General features: G+C 43.1%; 1 protein-coding gene across 3 annotated transcripts in view; it reads left to right on the forward strand.

The window, feature by feature from the left end:
* The first annotated feature begins 462 nt into the window (after window positions 1-462).
* usp8 (ubiquitin specific peptidase 8) overlaps window positions 463-24792 on the forward strand; it is a 36074-nt gene continuing 11744 nt past the window's right edge. Inside the window, exons 1-16 of one of the 3 annotated variants that reach the window (XM_084337384.1) lie at window positions 463-558; window positions 1908-2079; window positions 3354-3498; window positions 5052-5137; window positions 5596-5737; window positions 10044-10086; window positions 10475-10646; window positions 11946-12108; window positions 12434-12575; window positions 13137-13420; window positions 13847-14305; window positions 16099-16185; window positions 16793-16867; window positions 18131-18426; window positions 20122-20343; window positions 20814-21024. In XM_084337384.1, coding sequence (XP_084193510.1) covers window positions 1976-2079; window positions 3354-3498; window positions 5052-5137; window positions 5596-5737; window positions 10044-10086; window positions 10475-10646; window positions 11946-12108; window positions 12434-12575; window positions 13137-13420; window positions 13847-14305; window positions 16099-16185; window positions 16793-16867; window positions 18131-18426; window positions 20122-20343; window positions 20814-21024 — 2631 coding nt within the window. In that variant the 5' untranslated portion in view covers window positions 463-558; window positions 1908-1975. Of the gene's footprint in view, window positions 559-783; window positions 919-1907; window positions 2080-3353; window positions 3499-5051; window positions 5138-5595; window positions 5738-10043; window positions 10087-10474; window positions 10647-11945; window positions 12109-12433; window positions 12576-13136; window positions 13421-13846; window positions 14306-16098; window positions 16186-16792; window positions 16868-18130; window positions 18427-20121; window positions 20344-20813; window positions 21025-24792 lie in introns of those variants that run through there. The other 2 variants (XM_084337383.1, XM_084337385.1) reach the window with 2 other exon arrangements.

Below are 24792 nucleotides of genomic sequence, written 5' to 3' on the forward strand. Positions count from 1 at the left end.
GTGTCATAAAAGCCACTCTGTTCTGGTGGTCTATAGATTGTGCCTAGTACTGGTTTCGCCCTGTCTAATAAGATTTCAATCCAAACAGTTTCAATTTCATCATGGTTAAGGTCAGTACGGTTGATGTATTTGGTATCCTTGTGTATATAAACACACTTCTATTGTTAGGATGATTGCACCTTCATTGGCGAATGGCGACCGACCACCACCAGAGACCCAAGTCCAGCACCACTCCAACCACTTAATATAATATTTTACTGCTTTTTTACCAGGACTCAAAACTATTCAGGACCTTAAATGTAAACACCACTCAAAACACGAGTGACGTGAGAGACAGCCTTGTGGTTTCTGGGGGGAGCTGCTCCATTGACATTTTATTTTACATTACAGTAGATAATTAGATTAAAAACAAATGCCAGGAAGACATGCGAGTGCCCACGCCCCGTAAAAATCGACATTAGTTTGTTTGTGACATTTCCACTGACCATGAGGAGCCGGACATAATACTGGAAATGACCTGGGGGGGCCTGATGTAAACAAGACGAAAGTCTTTCTCTGGTCTGCATCCCCTTAACAATTGTATGTATTGAGCTGTACTGTACTGTACCCATTCTGCAATCTGTTAATAACGTTTTCAATCAATCAATCAATCAATCAACCTGGCGCAACCATACCCCATACTTTCAGAAAACTTGGTCCTTTTGGTATACAAATCGCTTTCGTATACAGTATTTGCACCCTAACCGATCACATACTTCAAATTGCCTATAATATAGTATGTAAGCTGGATAATTTGGAAGCAACAACTGGTATTGAATGTCCTGAATGTGATGATGACGTTCTAGGAAGCAGTAGCTGTCAACACAAGTAAACAAGTGAAAGCAAAGCAGCGGAGCTAACGCTATCTAGCATGAGGAGGTAATATTATTAACGACGTTAATCGTGGAACGTTAGCAAATTCGCGTTAAGTGGCTAACTGTAGCTAACGTTACTTGATTAGCTAACACGATCGTGTCTGCGTCGTATTCATGATCAGAAGTTGTTATTATGTATGATTCACGTTATATGAGCTAGCTGTATGCTAACTAACCTACTAACGATAGCTAGAAGAGCTAGGCTCTAACACAGCTAACTTAGCAAACGTTCCTGGGTGAGTTGTGTTGCTGTGTCGTTACTTGGCTCTAGCTCGCTAACACTGGTCAAGCAGATCGAGGCAGCTTGCCAGCAAAGTGTTTGTTTTGACAGCTACTTCTAGCTATAGCGTCAATAAGGTGCTAGCTAACGTTAGCCATCGAACGTAGATAATAGCTACTATGTTGGCTAACGTTGCCCACCGTCGACATGTCAGGATCCTCTTCAAATCTAATATGTCAGATAGCTACTGTTATTGTGTTAAAGCGTTAGCTGCATCTGATTGTGGATAACCAGGTCAATATAACTCAAAATATTATTGATAGCGATATAACTAAAGCACTGGCTGTTTACATGGGTTACACTGTTACATACTATGGGTAACAGTACTGTATATTTGCATATATGTCACAAATGTAACAGTACAATATACCTATATGTCCCTATGCCATAAATGTCATGATGTCATGTATGTTGTGTATGTCATAAATGTCACTATGAATTGAAAATGGGGGACCCTGAAAGACGAAAGTCTTTCTCTGGTCTGCATTCCCTTAACAATTGTGTGTATTGAGCCGTACTGTATTGTACCCATTCTCCAATCTGTTAAATAAAATGTCCATTCATTCATTCACAGCACACCTCCTGTGACCCAACTAGCTAGCTATCTGGGTTAACTGTTGGCACATTGGGGAATACTCAGTCTAATCTGTGTATCCGATACTCATGAATCCTGTTGTTTTTGTGTGCCTTCTTTTTGACATCTGATATTCCAGAGCTGTTTGAAGCATGATGTGAACATTGAGTGCTTTTGAACTGGGACTGATCATCACCACCCGAGAAGATGCCTGCAGTGTCCACAGGCGTGAAGGAGCTGTACCTCTCTACATCTCTGGGGGAACTGAATAAAAAGGCTGATATCAAAGGAGATAAGATAAGCACCAGAAGGTACGTTTTGACATGCATGACAGAATTTTGCTCATAAGATACCACAAATGAGTTTGGAGAAATTGAGCTTGTGAACATAGAAACAAAGCCAGGGTAACAGTACTGTATATTTGAATATCGTATATGTCACAAATGTAACAGTACTAAATACCTGTATGTCATGTATGTCCCTATGCCATAAATGTCATGTATGTTGTGTATGTCATAAATGTCACTATGAATTGAAAATGGGGGACCCTGATGTAAACAAGACAAACGTCTTTCTCTGGTCTGCATCCCCTTAACACTTTGAGAGACACTCACGGCTAATCTCGTGTTTACGATAGTTACGTTGAAAGCCACTCACGAGATTTCTCGGATTTTTTTTAGCGATCTGAAATCATATTGCATCACGCGAGCCTACCCTAGCCTACCCAAGGGCCGCCGGCGATCAGATGTGAAAAAAGCGCCCCCTATCGTCTCCCAGATGGTAAATCACCATTTTGGAATGGAATCAAAAAATATTCCAGTCCACATTTTCCAGTCCACTGATGCAGCCAGGGTTACCAGAGTTCATTCTGGATCCTCTGAGCCCCGCTGATCATGAGTTCTACTGTATACACGTTAGATCTATACACTTACCGATTTTTTCGAATGGTGATCAGGAATTGGAATATACCATTTGGATACCATCTGATGTCAGGTAAGGAATCTATGTTATCAGTGTTAGGATAATCAGACTAGTTTTCGAGGAGATATAAGCTTTTTTGTGATATGTGCTCTATCGGTTTCACTGTAAAATCCATGAGGAAATGAAAACAGCTATTATCAGCGCGCGGCTCGACTGGGCGTGCGTGTACGTATAATATTGATCATCTAGCGTTTATTTGAAAACGATTCATAAATAGGCAGACAAATATCAACGTTCTGGAATATTCCAGTAAAAGGCGATTATCACAGAATGGGCTGTTTTTCACCTGAAAACGGGCGCTTTTCAAAATGCTCTCAAACGGAAATGAAGCGATAAAAACACTGACTGGAAAATGATTCTTTGATAAGCGACGGGCAGATTAGACACATAGCCATAATTTAAAACATAGATTAGGCGATATTAACGTTAACATTGGCGCCAATGGTGGCATTCAAGCACTACGTCGTGCGCCCCCTGGTGGCACTGAAAGTTGTGTGTATTGAGCCATACTGTATTGTACCCATTCTGCAATCTGTTAAATAAAGTTTTCATTCATTCAGGTGTCTGACTGATTATAAACTATCTGTCATTTGTTGTGTTACAGCTATGTCCAGAGTGCCTGTAAAATCTTTAAGGCGGCAGAGGAGTGTCGTCTGGACAGAGATGAGGAGAAGGCATATGTTTTGTACATGAAATATCTAACGGTATATAATCTCATCAAGAACAGACCGGATTTCAAGCAACAACAGGTATTCTAAACATGATTAGTGAAGGTGAAAATCACACTTGGAACATATCTTTGTAATGCGTCAGTCGTGTGGTACTTTGGTACCGCAGAAATGTGTTCCCATTCTGAAATCTGAACGCATCCAACTTGAAACCATTAATGTAATAGTTTTACATTTTAAAATGATGTCCCTTACGATTACACTCCTCCTGGATAGAAAAGCATTTTGGTACATTCTTGTAATGGTTAGTGGTTATGATGCTTCTGCTACTACAATACCCATAATCCTTGCTAGTTCCCAACCAATCACGATTTAGCAATGAATTAGGAAACCGTATTCATCCGATCGGTGTGATTTTTTTTCCGTAGCCTATGTGAATGTGAATCACTACCCACTTTCAAAACCACTCTCAAGGAACACCTTCGGGAGACTGCAATTCGAAACTGGCCCCTGTAAATGTCCTAACTCAACCCCCTCCAATGTACAGTAATTTACCTAGTATGGTTTTGTCAATATTCCAATGTACAGTTTTGCTTGTTTGTACAGTGTTCCCCCCCCCCCCCAACACCCTCCAATGTAAATGACCTAGTATGGTTGTCAATATCCCAATGTACAGTTTTGCTTGTACAGTTGTACAGTGTCCCCCCCCCCCCCCAACCCCTCCCTACCCAACCCCCCCCCACACAACCCCACCCAACCTCCTCCAATGTACAGTTTTTACGTCAAATGTATATACTCCCTTTTCTGGACTCTTTTTGTATCACAAACAGTACTGTATTTGCAAATCTGGTATGTCATAAATGTATAGATGTAGCAGTACTGTCTATTTGTATGTCATGTATGTCATATATGTCCTGATGAATTGAAAATGGGGGACCCTGATGTAAACAAGACGAAAGTCTTTCTCTGGTCTGCATCCCCTTAACAATTGTGTGTATTGAGCTGTACTGTATTGTTCCCATTCTGCAATCTGTTAATAAAGTTTTCAATCAATGTGTGTGCGAAGTCGCTCTCTGATTGGCTAGCCGCGTACAGCGAAGACCCTCTCTGATTGGTTTAGCACCGAAGGGTCTCTTCCGCCTTGTACATATATATTATCTGCTTTAAAGTGGTTATGCTTTGGCCCTCTTTCGAAGTGGGTTATGCTTAGAGTTAGGGTTAAGATTAAGGTTAGGGTTAAGGTTAAGGACGGTTAGGGTTAAGGTTAAGGTTAGGGTTAGGCAGAAGAGACCCTTTGGCGCTAAACCAATCAGAGAGGGTCTTCGCTGTACGCGGCTAGCCAATCAGAGAGCGTCTTCGCACACATAGGCTACGTTTAAAAATCACGCATCCGATCGCTGTATACTGAAAATTAACAGGGAAAATTCCTTAAGCACAATGGTGACGTATGGAGTACAATGTGACTGACGTGCTCTATGATTGCAGAGGTAAAAGTCTGGAAAAATAAGCTGATAAATGAACCACGTTTTTGTCATTTATTTCAACAGAATGTAGTGTGACAGAAATGTATCAATACAATGATTTGAATTGCATACATTGCTGATGAAGCTCTTCTCTATTCCAACTGTACAAAGGAATATTTCCTGTCTATGCTCGGACCAACCAGCTTTAAGAAATCCATAGAAGAAGCCGAGAAGCTCTCAGAAAGCCTTAGACTCAGGTTAGACACTTTTGGTTAATGTATTATTATAATGCTTAAAAGGATTATGCATTTTGTGTACACCAGATTAAATGAGTAACCCATTAAATTTGTTCTATAAATCAAGAACACAATAGGCATGTTTAGTGCTGGCCTTTGTTGGAAAATGTTTGATACTACTTATACAGGTGTCAATACATTATAGTTGAGAGCAGTTCTAAAACCATACTTTTACCATACTGTGTTATTTGAAAGTATAATATTGACGATTGACGATATAGTTAATATTTTTTTGTGTGCTACACCTGTACACACCGCTTACAACAACGCACTGCTTCATACTATCACAGTTCCACGCACATTCACATCTGGGAGCTACCCCAGTACATCCATGGTCCTTGTGGTTCACCGGGGGTTATGAGTGCCGCACTTTTATGGTTGACTGTAAACAAGTGTTAAATGTATTCACTTGCGAACAGGTATGAGGAAGTTGAGGTTCGAAAGCAGCTTGAGGAGAAGGAGAGACAAGAGGAGAAGAAAAGGAAGGAGGAGAGGACTGAGAAAGAAGGCGGACGAGCCTCTCCCAAAGGATCGGCAGCAAACAGGAAGGACAGTAAGAAGGTACCTCGAGCTACCTTATAATTATTCATCAGTCATCTGATATTAACATATAGACATTTATAAAAAAAAAATATATATATATAAACTTTAAACCGCTTTACAACACTTTGTATGTGTTCAGTGAGAGATAGATGGATGCAGAGGATTTACTAGCCTGCATTCGGAAGACCGAAAAATACCAATCTAGATACCAACTGCGATGCTCAGCCAAACAGGCTGTGGGTGACATAGAGAGAAACTTTCAATTCCGGCAGAGAGAAGAGAATCTCCAGATTCAGATACAATTTGAATTTATCATAAACGGTTCCAAAGATATGTAATGGTTTTGAAAACATGTCTAGGGCTTTAGAGGGTTATATATATTAATAATGAATGAATGAATGAAAACTTTATTTAACAGATTGCAGAATGGGTACAATACAGTACGGCTCAATACATACAATTGTTAAGGGGATGCAGACCTGAGAAAGACGTTTGTCTTGTTTCCATCAGGGTCCCCCATTTTCAATTCATATAGACATATATGACATACATGACATACAGATAGTCAGTACTGCTACATCTATACATTTATGACATACCAGATTTGCAAATACAGTACTGTTTGTGATACAGAAGGAGTCAAGAAAAGGGAGTATATAATAGGCAGATCATTTCCCATGGTGATAGCGCTATAATAACATCAAGTTGTCTCAAGTTGGAATATCTAGTTTTTTTAGCAAGTGGTTTGTTTGCTGAATGGAAGAAAAATGTGTGATGTTTTATCATGTAAAAATGAAAGTTGAAACACGTATTGGTGTTAATCAGGGATGGAGTGGAGGATAAACCTGAACTAAGTTTACACACATTTTTTGTTGTGAAATGGAATTTAGTTTACCCAAATTTTTTAAGCTTATATAAATCGTAAAGTTGAAATTTATAGTGTAGACCAGTGGTTCCCAAAGTCGGGGTCGCGACCCAAAGTCAAAATAAAACGTTTTTTTTTTGTCAGGCCACTGAACTTAGAAGCAGGCCAGGACAGTGTTTCTAGTTGTATTCTAAAATTCTATTCTATTGTATTCTAAAATGTGACTATGGTTTTATATTAACTTAATAAATAAACAAAAACGAAAAATCTACTTATTTCAACGAACATTTCAAACTAAATAACAGATTATGCACATAAAACACTGAAAACAACCGAAGCAACAATAGGATTTTAATGAGGCTATTATCATTATTATTTTGCAACAAGTTAGCCCTCTCATAAATAGCACATATAAATGAATAACTAACTTGAACTAACTTAATAGGATTTAAGTGATATTTGGCTTAAAAAATCGGTCGCCTGGCAAAAAAATAAAAATAAAATAAAAAAAAACGCGCCTGACGATGTGCATTGGGCCGCGGCTCTCTGACGCCTTATTTTCTGGGTCCCGGCCTGAAAAGTTTGGGAACCCCTGGTGTAGACAAAGATGTTGTAATGAAAGAAGATGACTCGTTTAAAAGCCAATGGGATGAAAATGGAACCGTTCCTGTTTCCTAATGGGACGGGACTTTTATGGTACATAGATACTATTTCTAATACTGTGAGACTGTTGGATAAGTCTCTTAGAACAACTTTAACTTCTAAGACATGGTCCAATATTTACCTCGATTTCTATGGTAAAGAAAAGGACCTAAGTAGTAATCTCATCACTGTCAAGTCTCTGACAAGAACAAGTTACAGGTTGAAAAAACCCTCAGCTCCGAACTAGGCAAAATCTGCACCTGGCTCGCTGATAACAAACTATCATTACACCTGGGTAAAACAGAGTCCATTCTCTTCGGTTCAAATAACAAATTCAGCAAGACCGACGGCTTCTCAGTTACAGTGGGTGACAATATTGTCACAAGGAAAGATGAAATTACATACCTAGGTTCAATCCTAGAGGCAAATCTTTCCTGTGACAAAATGGCATCCAATGTAATAAAAAAAAGTCAACCAACGAACCAGATTCTTGTACCGGATCTCCTCTCTGGTAAACAAGAATACCCTGAAGATTCTGGCAGGAGCACTCATTCAAGGGTACTACGACTATGCTTGCACCTCATGGTACCAAAGCACCTCAAAGGCGCTAAAACAAAATTACAAACATCACAAGACAAACTGGTCAGACTACTGCTTGACCTTACTCCTAGAACCCACCTCACCCCTGCCCACTTTGACAACCTAGGATGGCTTAGAGTAGACGACAGAGTACAGCAACTTGCAATGGGCCTGGTCTACAAGATACACTACACGACTAAGGTACCCATGTACATGTCAAAATACTTCCCAAAGGTCAGTGAATACCACGACCACAACACTAGAGGGAGCTCCACAAATCATGTTAAACCCAGATTCTGCTCAAACAAGGGACTAAACACGTTTCGCAATTATGCCACATCAATGTGGAACGCCCTACCCACAGCTGTAAAGGAATGTAAATCACTACCCACTTTCAAAACCACTCTCAAAGAGCACCTACGGGAGGCTGCAATTCGAAACTGGCCCCTGTAAATGTCCTAACCCAACCCCCTCCAATGTACAGTAAATGTCCTAACCCAATAATACAGACCCTCTTCTTGGGACCAAGTAAGGTTTCGTCGATAATCCAATGTACAGCTACCCCCCCCCCCCCACCCCACCCCGCCTACCCAACCACCTCCAAACCTCCAATGTACAGCTTCCCACCCCCCCCTCCACCCTCCACCCCACCTACCCAACCTCCAATACAGTTTCTTCGTTAAATGTATATACTCTCTTTTTTAGACTCTTTTTGTATCACAAACAATACTGTATTTGTAAATCTGGTATGTCATAAATGTATAGATGTAGCAGTATTGTCTATCTGTATGTCATGTATGTCATATATGTTTTTGATGAATTGAAAATGGGGGACCCTGATGTAAACAAGACGAAAGTCTTTCTCTGGTCTGCATCCCCTTAACAATTGTGTGTATTGAGCTGTACTGTACGTACCCATTCTGCAATCTGTTAATAAAATGTTCAATCAATCAATCAGTCAGCCAGTCAATAAGCATGTTTGTTCCAAGATATAACATCTCTTCTGTTCAACCACAATCCAAAATCACCCAAAATGTAACAAAGCCTCCGATTGGCTCACACAGCACATGACTCAGCAGGTTCAAACTTGAGAGAGTTCACACACTAAACTTGTTCAGATGATCCATGTGCTCCAGTATATTCCTTTTTTATAACTTAAGTACGTAAGTAAGGTATAGAAATAAAAAATCGTTTTGGTTTTATCTGTATTGGCACCGGTATAGAAAATGTTTCAAACAAATAAGCACTGCTTCTTTCTGCCCCTTCTCGAACCAAATTCTATGTTTTGGTTTATTTTTATTTGTCTGTGTGAGTGTGTATGTGACTGTGTATACGTATATGTGTTTGTATGTGTGTATGTATGTGTGTATGTATATATTGTTTTTGCTTTTATCAATTTGTTGTGATAGTTGTGTGTTGGTTCGAGATAAATAAAAATCAATCAATACCCATCCCTAGTCCTGACATTATTATGTTTGTTGTACCTTTTTTTATTATTATTTTTCTTTTTATCCACTTTTTCTCCTTTTTCTATTTTTTCTCCCATCCCAATAGACCTATCTCAAACCCTGCCCTCTTTTCTTGATCCTCCAATCACAACTGTCGCTTACGTTTGTCCGAGGTAAGCGACAGTTGTGATTGGAGGATCAAGAAAAGAGGGCAGGGTTTGAGATAGGTCCATTCCAATGTGCCAATTCTCCCCTCCCCTGTCTTGAACGTTGCTCGCATATGCCCCCCACTGGCCGGTTGTAGGGAGGATAGAAGCCTTGCATCACGTGTCCCCTCCGGTACACGAGGAGGCAGCCTGTCACATCTTTTCACCTGCCAGCGCGGACTCTCATTGGCGAGGTGTAACGTGTGGGAGGCTCACACTGCCCCCGCCATTTCCTGTCTCTGCTGTGCAGGCGTCCCCAACCGACCTGTAGGAGTCGCTGTCCACAACGTCCAGATTACCACCCATCGACTTCCACCCGCTAACTCTGCCAATTGAGTTAGTATGACGGCTGGCCCAAGCCGGAGGCAACGCCGACAGCCGGAGTCGAACCCGGTGTCTCTTGTGTTGGTGACGAGTATGTCCGCTGCGCCACCCAGCCGCTTGTTGTACCTTTTTTGAAGTTCAACAATAAAATGAGAAGAAAAGAAAATCAAGAGGACATTATTGAAATGTATTTTACACAATGGAACCTGTATTGTCAGCATTATTATTTGACACGTTATTTCTGTGTACCTGTATGTTAGGTGAAAGGAGATCAGAACGAGTTGAAGACTGCACCTCCAAAAGGTAACTATAAACTTAAAGGGGAACTACGCCCAAATTTCAGAATTCCTAAATGTTACTCCTCTGGTCTGAGGCACTCTGAAAATCTTAGTGAACATGAACAACTAGTCTGTTTTATGTATTGTCTGTGGAGCAGCTGCAGACTTCATACCCAAAGTTTGAGACTTACTTTTCTGGTTTCTGGCTTTGCAAGGGAGAGTACTGTAGCTCATGTTCACATTGATTGAGCTTTCCTTGGCCATGGAAATAACGTATAATTCCTCAGATATTTTAGAAAATCATAAAATTAAAATAAAAACTTGAGGCACTTGTAAGCCTCTTCACTCCAAACCATGGATATCCTGAATAAAGGCTTTCACGTCGTACTGACTCTTGTGTTGTGCCTGCCCAGCGGCAGAGCCTGCAGGTGGGATCACAGCAGAGAAGCTCTACCACATGATGAAGGATCAGACCATCACTGTCATCGTCATGGACGCCCGCAGCCATAGGGACTTTGAGGACTCCCGTATTCTGGTCCCAACCCAGAACTGCATCAGTGTGCCTGAGGAGGCCATCAGTCCTGGGTAAGACGGAAATGTGTGTGGGTGGTGTCTATGGTGTATGAAAATATACATTACAATAACTATGCTCAGGGAAACACTGGGTCCCTGGGCCACTGAAAGGTTACCATTTGACTGTTGTTGTTTACAGTTGCAGGGACAGAAATGTTGCTTACAGATATATTTACTATTCAAATGAGAATCTACTAGGCTTCTGTTTGATTTACAGTGCTTCAAAAAGATTTATTAGAATTTATGATCAAATTACTCTTAACTCATTCAGCGCCATAAGCTGTCCCCATCTCTGCCGCTTCAGGCCCGCTTAAAATGGTCATTTTTTCGCAGTGTTTCACAATGTTTGCAGAGCTGTGTGTGTGTTCTGTATTATAGCTGTGGAGACAATGGTGTGGCTCATTTGACAGACACTACTTGTAGTCCAACATGGATTTTTTTTTTGTTTCTACACACTGTAGTTTGTAGTTTATTATACACTAAACATCGCACATTTCCAAGATAATCCAGTCTTTTTCCATAGATCGTGAGATAAAACACGCTATGTGCAATAAGCCCAAATCGTTCTGGTTGATCCCCTGAAACCCCAAATACTCCCAAATCAAAGGTATATACCATGTACACATGTACCTTCACAAAATCATCAAAGGGGGGGGGGGATCGTTTTAACTCAAAACCGTGATCGTGTTTGTCGAGCATGTTTTACGTCCGGTAAAACGCAAAACTGTGATTGTTAGAAAAACATGTTTCAGGCTCGGTAAAATAGACATAGAATATACCTTACCTTAGCCAGAAGGTATTCCAAAAAGAATAATTCCAAGTGATCGCATTGCCATCACGATTACCAGTGTATATGTCTATACACGTTTCGATGGGAAATATCTTACAAAAAAAAAAGGAAAACGTGTATCCACGCCAAGCCATTCCAGTTCAGTTCAGTTCAAAGGTAAATACTGCCACCTTGTGATATTCGATCGGCATTGCAATTCCAACGTAGGCAAACGAACCAGGGACGGCTAGAATGATCCGGATGATGAATTAGAATGGGGATCAGAAGAAAAATATCTAAAAACGAGTTTACTTGTTATTGGCGCTCAACGCTTGGCGGCCAATAACGAGTTTATGAATGAGTTAATTCACAGAATCACATTATACTAGCAGACCCTGCAAATGTAAACAATTATGTCTCAAAACTACAGAGTGCACCTTAACTTTGGTAATGTGTCTATTCCTTCGGCATGGTTTAACTCAGACTGATGCGCTGTATAGACTGTACCTCATACTACTATAATTGACTATAATTGTTTCCAGAATCACTGTGCACCAGATAGAGGGGAAGCTGCCAGAGGCCTCTAAAGGACAGTGGAGGAAGAGGGGTTTTGTGGACTATATTATCCTGCTGGACTGGTTCAGCTCTGTCACTGACCTCAGCTTGGGCAGCACCCTGCAGAGCCTCAAAGATGCCCTCTTCAAGGTAACATAATCCTCTGCCACTTGTGTTTGCACGTGTGTATGTCTCCCCCCCCCCCCCCCCCCCCCCCCCCCAGGGCTTAGACACAATCGCCCCAGAACCATCCCAAACTACAGAATAAGAATCCCAACAATGTGTCGTATATGAAATTTGAATTCATCCTTTTTATCATCTACCATCCCAGGACTGTTGCTAAATCTATATTGCACCATCCCTGACCCAATTTTGACTTGCACTCGGACGCTCTTAATAATTTCAAGCCCTGGTCCGTGTGTCAGTCCGACTGTGCTGGCCTGTGTGTGAATATACGTGCATTCTGGTTTTTCAGTGGGACAGCATCACCATCCTGCGTAGTGAGCCCCTGGTTCTGGAGGGAGGCTATGAGAACTGGCTGCTCTTCTACCCCATGTTCACCACCAACGCAAAGGTCCGGCCTCCCAGGCAGCCCATGATCAGCACCCTCCCTCAGTGTGAGTATCACCAGCACAGCCCATTGTCAACAATTAGACATGGAATAGAATATTCCAAGAAGCCGGGGGATTCAAACAAAAGGCTGAAGTTCAGTCTGTACTCTGGGGAGTCGGGACCTTTAAGCCAGTCACGCCCTACGTGAGATAGGGTCCACAGTTCCACTCCAGCAACAAGGTGGTCATTTCCCTGCAATGGCCTTAAAGATAAACAGAACCAAAGAAGACCAACCCACTTAACGTTTTAAAAAGTTTAATCGTTTTGGAAAGTCTCTTAAATTGAAAAATGGACGATGATGATTATATAATTGGATAATGTGCTAGCTAAGCATCGTCTGAAGCTGACTAATATAAATTGTTGTACAATTATGTCTCACATAAATTAAAGCTCATAAAAGTAAATTATCACCCGATAAGGGGCCCCACTAAACTATCTCTTATGCCTCACTAACAAACCTTAGGTTTAGTAGTTTAGGTATATCTGAGTGAGAAGAAATTACTGGTGTTTAGTGAACACACCTTGTATGCATACCTTTTAAAATATTTTCCATTTATGTTCAACAGTGAACTTCAGCTACCCATCCCTACAAGAACCCAAGCCTCCGACCCTCCCTCCCCCAGAGCCTGAGCCCGAGCCCCAGGCTCCTCCCCCTGCTCCCGTGCAGGTGAATGGGGTCCCTCCGGCAGAGCGCGCGATCCCTGACATCTCCACAAGGACAGACAGGCTGCCAGACACCATAGATTCGTCCATCGCAGGGTCCACAAACTCTGGGCTGGATCTTACCAAGAAGGGCCCTACAACGGGGACACCCAGCCAGTCACCTGCAGCAGCCAAGGCCATCCCACAGGTAACTATTCAGTAGACCTTTCCACGAACACCACACGTTAAGGGTTTGTACTAATGTTGCTGTTTTATTGGTGAGGCTCTATAACGAACTGCCACGGATTCTGAGGGTTACGTCAAAACTTGTCCTAACTAATTATTGCGAGTTTGCATTGTGTTTTCGAAGGGACCAACAGAAAGGAAAGGAGACTTCGGAGAGAAAATGGTCATTTTATTCTGCAGCAGCTTGTGTTTTCATCCCACCATCCTTTGTTGAGACCCTTTGAGCTTTGTGTTGATCCCTTCGAAAACACAATGCGAACTTGCAATAATTAGTTAGGACGAGTTTGGACCTTCAGAATCCGCAGCGGTTCGTTATAGAGCTTTGTATATATGTGATGCATACAAAGCTCGTCAATAGAGCTGCTGTTCCTCATAACTCTCTCCTCAGATCGACCGAACCAAGAAGCCCTCCGTGAGGGTGTCAGCCGGTACTACCCCCAGTCAGAACGACTCGGCCAAAGATCTGCATCCCACCCCGAACGGCCCGGTCGTCCCCGATCGCTCGGCCAAACCGCCTTACAAACCCGGCGGCTCTCAGTCAGAGGAGGAGCAGGCCGAGGTCGCAGAGGCGACGGAGAACCGCGGCCGGGAAGAGAGAGAGGCGAAGGAGAGGCCGGAGAGGGATGAGAGTGAGAGGAGGCAGAGGAGGAAGGAGGAAGAGGAGAAGGGGCATCAGGAGAGGAAGAGACTAGAGAGGCAGAGGGCAGAAGAGGAGGAGGAGGAGGAGAAGGGAGACGGAGTTGGAAAGGAGAAGGATAATGGAGGGAAAGGGCAACGTGCCGATGCGCCCACCAAGAGTGCTTCTCTGGACTCGCCCGCTCCCAACCGCCTCGTCAGCGAGATTAAGGTCAGTGTTTTCTCCTGACAAGTAATTTACCACAACAATTGTGACGTTTCATTTAATCTGAGCCTCCATGGTCAAACCCACTAATGCGCGTCTGACCTGTATTCAAAGAGGGGGAAATGGTATTTGAATAGCGATGCACTGATACAGATCCCGGGCTGAAACAGGGTATCTGAGAACTCTCCCCATGCTAACATCTGATACCATTTGATTTGTGTGGACCCCAGTAATAGTAGCCTATGCCTGTGGCAATGGCTAATGGGGATCCGAATAAACTAAACTAAACTAAACTAAACCATGGCATGAACCATGTGTAACATGCTTGAAATCAAAGCAAATTGACTTGATTTGCTGCATTTCTAACACATAGAAGAATGTCTCTAATGGAAAAACATTTATTATATTTCAAATCATTTTTGTCAAATGACCCCAATCTGATGGTTGATACTGTTCAGTAAAAGTGATGGATATGATCGGTACTTTGTATCGGCCAATACTTAGTACCCTGAATTGGTATCGACAGTGGAAAAGTGGTATCAGCGCATCCCTAATTTCAAACGGTTAGAGCGTAAGCATACATTGTAACTTGGGAGGTTTGGCCAAAGCCATACTGTATATTTAGGATCAAATAGTTTCCTGTTCCCAGCTGTGCTGGGGATGTGTTCCTAGATCTACAGGTTAACACATTCATGGCCATTTGGATCCGTCTAAAATCACTGTAGACAGCCAGCATTTCTAAACAGACTTGCATAGTCCGTGCCTCCGTGGGGCTGTTTGTAGAGCTAAATCTATACTTTATAGTATTGCTATCTGTCCATTCTCATTGTCAATTGAGACCATAAACCGTCCCTTCAAAATGGCTTAAAGAAATAATTTTTTCATCAATACGTTCTCATTTTATAGTGTCTTGAATATAAGCGTTATAAGTGATTTCGGCTGGGATATTTCTTGGAACGCGAGATACAGGGCTAATAGCTACTAACGTTAAATCCAATGGCATTTCGGATATACAGAAGCTACAGTTAAAACTCAAACTGCATATGATCGGTATGATGGTCCACCACGAATGCATGAAAGGGGGGTGCGGGGGACGTCGTTTCTGATTATTGATACCAATAACCGCATTAGCCTCATTCGTTGATCGGGTGGATGGCTATCAAAACAAGCCCTGATCAGCATGTAATTTACGTGAAAAAGATCTTACCGTGGGCCGGTTGGATCCCCCAGAGCATTTCTCAGTTATCGATCGCCATCTGGTAGATCGATATGTCCATTGGCTGATGATATATTCCTTTACTGCATAGTGAATTCGGCGTCGCAAAAGGTATTCCAAGCTACTATGCTGCACATCCAGAATCCAGCTAACTGGAAACTCCATTGAAAGTAAAAAAAATAGTGCACCGTTCTGCCACAGGGCACACTGCATTATCGAGAGAGCGCCCCTAAGAGGATCTGGCCGGTAATGCACTTTTCAAAATTCGAAGAGGAGAGTAGATCTGCAGTGCAGCTCGGTGACATCGAGTAGGTTAATACAATGGAATAAAATCCAAAACAACCTTGCCACGGACATGTCTGTGGTTGGTCCTCAACCGTTGGATTCGAAACACGGAATTACGTGGCCGGCCCTGAATGTGTTAAAGGGCGATCATGAATCTCTGTTGCTAGTTGACCACATCATCAAGCCATTCACCCATTCAGTGCCTTGACCAATGTACAGCCCATCAATTTAATCTCATCCATTTGCTAAACTCTTAAAAGCCAAATGATTTCAGTTCTTGTTCTGTCCCCAACCTCAGGTTCCCCTGAAACCTAGTAGTGAAGTAAAGAGTGGAACCCAAAGGATTTTAAAAGATAGAACAGCAGATGACTATGACAGACCAAAGGTATATCAACACTTGACCAATAGTGTTGACCAAGGCATGCTTTCCCCCCCTGCAATGCTTCAGTCAATTTCCTCCTAAGCTGACGCATGCTTATTACTTGGAAATTGTTGTGCCACAAAGGGGTCTCGAGCAAATTGCCCAAGAACAAAGAAAACAGTCCTGTTACAATGTTTGAAGGAGCAATAGGCGGCTGTTGATTTTGGGCATAACTATTTAGAATAGAAATATTTTTAAATCCTTTAAACCGCAACTGTGCATAACAATCGCACGTGTCACTAGAGGGTATGATAGGCGGCCCGCTCATTCCAATCATTTGACTTGGTCGTTTTGATTGGACGTCATTGTTTTAGCTCATGCCCCTTACCGGAACGTCTTTCTTTTTTTTATCTTATCAATTACTGTCGAGATATAGTAACAAGACATTTGAAATGTTGCCCAAATTTGGCGGCTGCCTATTAATCCTTTAACTTGCTTCTTAAAACAGTATATAATTGAGCATAAAAAATTTGAAACCCAACCCCCCACCACTACCACCACCCACACCACCAACAAAGATCTTCTTATATACCTTTTTTTTCTTCTAAAAAAGTGTGTGTGTGTTCCACAGAGAGAGCCCCTGACTAGAGCCAGGAGTGAGGAGATGGGCAGGAGTGTACCCGGCCTGCCTGATGGCTGGATGAAGGTACTGGATACTTTGACATGCAATACATTTAGCTGATGACTAAAGGCCTCTACATGTTACAGCAACTTCAAAGCAACTGCAACACAACATCGGCGCGATATCAACGCGGTTGTTTTAGAGGGTCTTGTAGACTGTGTTGTGAGGATGTTGCGTACATGTCCCCCAAATCTAACCTAAACAGCCGTTGCGTTGATATTGCGTAGCAGTGATTGGTTGGTAGTGAATGGGGGCGGGGCTGTCATAGAATAATATTGGTCCCGCAGCGAGGATTACCATCCGCCATTGTTGTAGCCAGCAAGCTATGCTATCAATATTAGCTAAATAATTTGCGTCATAGCTGGCCTTTTTCTGAAAACCCAAGCACATATTGTTCCATAGCATACGCCTTCAGTTGATCATGACAAATCCTCTCTTACCTTGACGATTAAAAAGCCTCCATAATTTAGTAAATAAAGCTGTAGCCAGCCAGCTAGCATTGGTGCTATTCAAAATGCTATCCACATTAGCTACATAGCTAACCAACTAAATACAATGGTATCCTGAGGTAACGTTAAATACAACATTTGCTAGTCGAAATGACTGGACACACACAGGGAGGGACAAGTTAAACATCAATCAATTAATTTATTCCAACAGGTAGTTTGAGCTGCATGTGAGCCGCGGTCTTTCTCTCCTCTCCTTTGGAAACTAATGATGTTACGTTAGCTACCGGCCGGCAAAAGTTAAGCTGCTAGCAACAGACACTATAATACTTCCGGTCGGGGGATTTCAAAATAAAAGAGCGACGTCTAAAAGCACCGGAAATACGTTTATTTTGTACATTATCTAACGTTAACACGAACCTAAACTAACTTTAGATTAGTTTAGGTTCGTGTAACGTTAGATATTGTAAAAAATAAACGTATCTACGGTGCTTTTAGACGTCGCTCTTTTATTTTGAAACCCCCCGCCCGAAGTAAAAATTATGCTTATTTTTCTGCTTGTTATCAATGGGTTGGTTGAGAAGGGAAGTGTCATCTATCTAGGAACCTAGCTACATACGGGGTACAATGTTACATAGGCTGTGCGTTGATGTTGCAGAAGCATAAAGGCAGAGTGTCTGCAACACCTTTGCTTTGTCGATGTTGTGGTGCAGTTGCTTTGAAGTTGCTGTAGCATGCAGAGGCCTTAAGCCATATACATGGAAACATTCCTGCACTCTGTCGCTTCCTGCTTTGACCGTCTCATTCTTGTCATATCCTCTCCTCTCCACCACCCTGCTAGTTCCTTGACATAGTGACCGGTACCTACCGCTACTACCACTCCCCGACCAACCGTGTCCACCTGTACCCCCCCGAGGTCAGTGTTCCCCAGACGCCCCCTTCCACGCCACCCACGTCCAAACAGAGACTGGCGCGGCCGGCCGAGCCGGACCCCGACCACGAACAGGAAAGGGAGCAGTCCAAGCTCAAGCGCTCCTACTCGTCCCCGGATATCAGCCAGGACCTGAGGGAGGAGGCCCAGAAGAAGAGCACCGCGCCCATCACGGCCTCCATACCCACCATCAACAGAGAGACCAAGTAAGGCACATGAGAAGTTATGATGTACATAAATGAACGGGGCTGGGTAATATATATGAATATCATCATTTATATTTGATTGTATTGTGTTATTTTCTTTATGCAATGAATCCTGTTGTCTAATTTAATAATAAAACACAAATCTTAAGTCAAATTCCTTACAAAACACACTTCCATTACCATGCTATCTTATATGATGACAATTAAGTTACTTAGCATTTTTGCACAAGATATCGTGATATATTGATTAAAGGAAATCTTCCCAATTATTCTGATATCTACCAAATTGACCTGAATATTAGAAAATTTTGTTTTTGTTCTGAAAATTACATCTTTGCTTTGTTCACCATTTAAAATAATATATATCATATAATAATAATAATTGTGTTACTGGTTCATTCAAAGTCGGAGTCATCTTATTGCAGTATTTTATCCATATTGTCCAGCCCTACACTGAATATTAGGATGTGCACATTCCAGTACACTAGATCTGTGGTCCCTACTCACTGGCGGGCCATATAATTTTTTTTGGAACATCAATCGAGTGGGGTGTCCGAAATATGTTTTTTTTTTTTGTGGGGAATTCAAATATGGGATTATTTCTCGGATCGGATAACTCTAACCTCCATAATTTAGGTTGACTCACCCGATTGATTTTCCAAAAAAAGAAAAGTATGGCCCGCCCTACTAGGCTACAGAGTGCTTACTTTATCATCATTATTGTACAGAGTGGCCAATAAATCGGTATTGTAATCAGCGTTTCCGTTAGCCGGTAATTACCGGTATTTGACCGGCAAAATCTGTTGAAGTCCGACATATTTAATCTCTCCGGTCTTAATGTCCGGTGAAAATAATTCCCTGAGTCTAAGCACAATTTGATTATTTGAATTGTATTAAAATAGGCTAAAATTAAATAGCCTATGCGATGAACGAAACAATCATTACATTTGTTTCATCGTTGCTTCTAATAATGACAACGACGTTGTCAGCGAGAGCTTAGTGCTGGGTGTGCAAACTTTTGTGAAGCTGCAGAGCCGGAGCAGCAGCAGCACAATGCAGTACTCCAGCAGTACTCCAATTCAGCCATTTTCAATTCAATGTTGGGTGGGGGGCGCTGCTGTGCGGTCCCCAGAAAAGAGCCAATAACAGCTGAATCGGCTGCTCTGCAGCGCCATACTCTCGCAAAGAAGTCATTGGGAGGTGGAGAGAGAGAGAGTCGTCACGCAAACCCACGATAATGTTGCCGTCTCTCTCTGCCAAATTTCTCAGTTCTTCGCTTGATATAATTAATACAATTGTCCAATATAACGGAATTCGTTAGCTCATAAAAATGTGATTATAACAGACTGCCGTTTATTAATGTCGGGCGACTGCCCACAGACACCTATTTGATTTAAAGTCGGCAGCAGCAGCAGCAGTCGGGACTTATTTTATTTGGAATATAATGACTTTATACGCAAAAGTAGCCTAGTTTTAAGTAAAAATATTATAAATCTACATGCCTTGATGATGTCATTCTTTTGTTTTGTTGTCATTCTTTTGCCTATCAATTGTTTTTAAGCTCAATAAACTCTGACCGGAATTTCTCTCATTTGACCGGTAGATTGAAATCTACCGGACACTGAGGCCGGCAACAATTTTTTCTAACGGAAACCCTGATTGTAATGCGCCTCACTTTATTCCTCTGCCCTCTAGACCTGCCCCTGCTGTTGTCTATGCTAAAGTAGAGATCGCCCGGCCCTCGGCTGCCAAAATTCGCAACCTGAACCCTGTGTTTGGGGGTCTGGGTCCCTCCCTCACGGGCCTGCGCAACCTGGGAAACACGTGCTACATGAACTCCATCCTGCAGTGTCTGTGCAACACCCCTGCCATGGCCGACTACTTCAACAGAAACTACTACCAGGAGGACATCAACAGGTTCGTTCATTAACCCTCTAGCAAAGGTATTTTGCTCACTATTAATTGTCAGTAATTATCACGAATGGTGGAATCACCAGCAGAATCGCATCACTAGCAGCCTCTTCCATAACATTTTGTAGCATTGGCAATTGTTGTACTTTTAGTTCTGGGATCCGGGTTCCCACACAGTCTTATTCTCTGGTACTAGATGTTACCTCTACGGCTTGTAAATGGTTCTTGTTTAGATACTTGGTTCATTCTTTTTGTCCTAAATGTACTGTGCTTGTTCTGTATTTGTTTGTCTTTTGGGCTAAAGTCCAGATGATGACTTTTCATTGTTTTCTTAAATCTTTCTAGCAGTGGAGTGGTTATTTTTCAGGTGTGTGTCTGTGTGTGAGGGGGGCAGCTGAATAGCCAGAGTCCTATATATCTACATGTCCAACATATACATCCCTGTCTATATCATCCCTGTTCTCTGGTTTTGCCAGGGCCAACATCCTGGGCCATAAGGGGGAGGTGGCGGAGGAGTTTGGTGTGATCATGAAGGCTCTGTGGTCGGGGCTCTACAAGTGCATCAGCGCGCGCGACTTCAAGATCACCATAGGAAAGATCAATGACCAATTCTCTGGCTACGAGCAACAGGACTCCCAGGAGCTGCTGCTCTTCCTGATGGACGGCCTCCACGAGGACCTCAACAAGGTAGGACACACTTGAGGGACAGGCGACCAGGGGAAGACAGGAGACCGATGGTGGACTGGCAGTTAGCACTGATGGGGAGACGACCAGGGGAAGACAGGAGACCGATGGTGGACTGGCAGTTAGCACTGATGGGGAGACGACCAGGGGAAGACAGGAGACCGATGGTGGACTGGCAGTTAGCACTGAGGGACAGACGACCAGGGGAAGACAGATGGTTGGTGGACTGGCAGTTAGCACTGAGGGGCAGACGACCAGGGGAAGACAGATGGTTGGTGGACTGGCAGTTAGCACTGAGGGGCAGACGACCAGGGGAAGACAGGAGACCGATGGTGGACTGGCAGTTAGTACTGAGGGGCAGACGACCAGGGGAAGACAGGAGACCGATGGTGGACTGGCAGTTAGTACTGAGGGGCAGACGACCAGGGGAAGACAGGAGACCGATGGTGGACTGGCAGTTAGTACTGAGGGGCAGACGACCAGGGGAAGACAGGAGACCGATGGTGGACTGGCAGTTAGCACTGAGGGGCAGACGACCAGGGGAAGACAGGAGACCGATGGTGGACTGGCAGTTAGCACTGAGGGGCAGACGACCAGGGGAAGACAGATGGTTGGTGGACTGGCAGTTAGCACTGATGGGGAGACGACCAGGGGAAGACAGATGGTTGGTGGACTGGCAGTTAGCACTGAGGGGCAGACGACCAGGGGAAGACAGATGGTTGGTGGACTGGCAGTTAGCACTGAGGGGCAGACGACCAGGGGAAGACAGGAGACCGATGGTGGACTGGCAGTTAGCACTGAGGGGCAGACGACCAGGGGAAGACAGGAGACCGATGATTGGTGGACTGGCAGTTAGCACTGAGGGGCAGACGACCAGAGGAAGACAGGAGACGGGTGGTTGGTGGACTGGCAGTTAGCACTGAGGGACAGACGACCAGGGGAAGACAGGAGACGGGTGGTTGGTGGACTGGCAGTTAGCACTGCAGAATTATAGTCCATATTCCTCTGAATCTTCTTAACACTTGGTTTGCCAGTACGGTTTTTATTGAGGATGTGTTTTTAGTCTACGGCAGAAATGTGGGTGGGTTTCAGCTGTCCTGACTGTGGTGGGAAGTTCATCCACAATTGTGGAGCGAGGACAGAGAATAGCCTGCTTCGCTTTGATGACCCCCCCCCCCCCAGGAGCCAGAATGGGAATGGGTCTCAGGTGGCCAGAAGATGTAGTGCACAGGGGTCTTGAGGGTGTGTAGTTAGAGACCATTAACCGGAGGTAGCCGTTCCCCTCGCTGCACGGTATGCCAGGTCAAGGACCTTGGCGCGGATTTGTACGGCAATGGGAAGACAGTGCAGCTCTCTGAGAAGTGGGGTGACGTGAGCTGACTTTGGTAGATTGGCGATCTGGCGGGCCACTGCATTCTGTATGAGTTGAAGGGCCTTGGTGGTGTAAGCCAGCTAGCAGAGCAATGCAATAGTCCAGGCGAAACTTCTTGTTGGTGCTTGTTTTTCTATGAAAGAAAACACAGTATACAGCTGCAGCATATACCTAGTGTTGCTGTTTATATTACCATTGATTATGAATATTTAATGATTGTCTGAGAGACCGTTGTGGCGACTGACGGGGGTGTGGCAATTCTGGTGGCCCAAGTGTTAATACTGTGAAATACTTGAGACGAAGAACCTTTTTATAAAGTGTATTTTGACATTTTCTTTGAGGAGCTCATGTATTTGCAGTTGGAAAGTCACTCCAAATCACTTGGGAGTGTGTCTTCCAACAGTTGTCTACCTCTGTTTCCTTTAACCCTCTGAGACCCACATAGACCCATGTGTTTGTCTTTTTTAGGGGAGGACAGGGGGTCTTTAGGGGGAGACAGCAGTAGGCCTGTCGCGATAAGCAATAAATCAATTTATTGCCCGATAATTAAAATGAATGCAATGTTTTTGACGGGCGCTATTAATTGCTATTTGCGTGTTTGTTTTAATGAGGCGGAACCAGTACCTCTTGTCAGTCACTCTCCGTGTGGGGAGGCGGGCCGCTGGCGTTACTAGAGTACAGCACGGGAGCTCCTGTGAGCACCATGCGTATGTTGGGCAGTAGCAACGCTACATAGCTTAACTACATTTCTCAATAGCGTTGCTCCTTTTGAACCAAGTAGCGTTCTTTGTAGTGTAGCTATTTTTAGACCCAAGTAGTTACTCGCTACTGCCCGGAGAAACTGGACTGCTAAATGAAGATTAAAGATCTAGTGTTGATGCTATTCAATGCTATCAACATTAGCTAAATAGCTAACCAACTAAATACAATGTATAACATAGCTACAACACACAATAACGTTAATACAATTGCATGCATCATTGTTTACAATGAACAGGTGGGGCTAGTCAAAGGACTGGACACAGGGACAAGTTAAACATGAATACATTTATTATAACGGGTAGTTTCGAGTTGCGCTGTCGTGCACTGCCTACGCACCACAGGGCTATTCTATTATATACGGCTTTGACGCTTCCTCCTCATCGTTGATTGCTTGTAGTATCTGCATCTAACGTTAAAACTAACCTAAAGTTAGTTGTTCACCAACAATCTCAACATTTGTTTTATCATTAGCTCAAAAACACAGAACTGGACGAGACAAGTTGTCCGCTCATAGGTTCTGCTAGGATAATAACAGCAATACTTCCGCTCCCGTCGGTGGGTTTCAAAATAAAAGTCTAAAACACCGGAAAAGACGTTTATTTTGTACAGCGTTTTCCTCCACGAGTACTCGAGTACATCATGTGATCAATCGATCTGGATTATTTTTGCCCATCCCTAGTTTATCCTGTGCTGAAAAGTCTCCATTCCAATAGAGATAGTATATATTTCAGGGTTTCCGTTAGAAAAAATTGTTGCCGGCCTCAGTGTCCGGTAGATCTACCGGTCAAATGAGAGAAATTCCGGTCAGAGTTTATTGAGCTTAAAAACAATTGATAGGCAAAAGAATGACAACAAAACAAAAGAATGACATCATCAAGGCATGTAGATTTATAATATTTTTACTTAAAACTAGGCTACTTTTGCCTATAAAGCCATTATATTCCAAATAAAATAAGTCCCGAGACTCCATGCTGCTGCCGACTTTAAATCAAATAGGTGTCTGTGGGCAGTCGCCCGACAATAATAAACAGCAGTGTGTTATAATCACATTTTTATGAGCTAACGAATTCCGTTATATTGGACATTTGTATTAATTATATCAAGCGAAGAACTGAGAAATTTGGCAGAGAGAGACGGCAACATTATCGTGGGTTTGCGTGACGACTCTCTCTCTCCACCTCCCAACGACTTATTTGCGAGAGTATGTCGATGCAGAGCAGCAGATTCAGCTGTTATTGGCTCTTTTCTGGCTCTATCTGGGGACCGCACAGCAGCGCCCCCCACCCAACATTGAATTGCCAATGGCTGAATTGGAGTACTGCAATGGCCGCTGTAATGGCCGCTGCTGCTCCGGCTCTGCAGCTACACATGCACTCGCAAAACCCAGCACTAAGCTCTCGCTGACAACATTATTATACCTGCTTGGTGAAGCAACGATGAAACAAATGTAATGATTGTTTCGTTCATCGCATAGGCTATTTAATTTTAGCCTATTTTAATACAATTCAAATAATCAAATTGTGCTTAGACTCAGGGAATTATTTTCACCGGACATTAAGACCGGAGAGATTAAATATGTCGGACTTCAACAGATTTTGCCGGTCAAATACCGGTAATTACCGGCTAACGGAAACGCT

Source organism: Notolepis coatsorum (genome assembly GCF_963971535.1).
Source record: "Notolepis coatsorum genome assembly, chromosome: 20".
NCBI lineage: Eukaryota > Metazoa > Chordata > Actinopteri > Aulopiformes > Paralepididae > Notolepis > Notolepis coatsorum.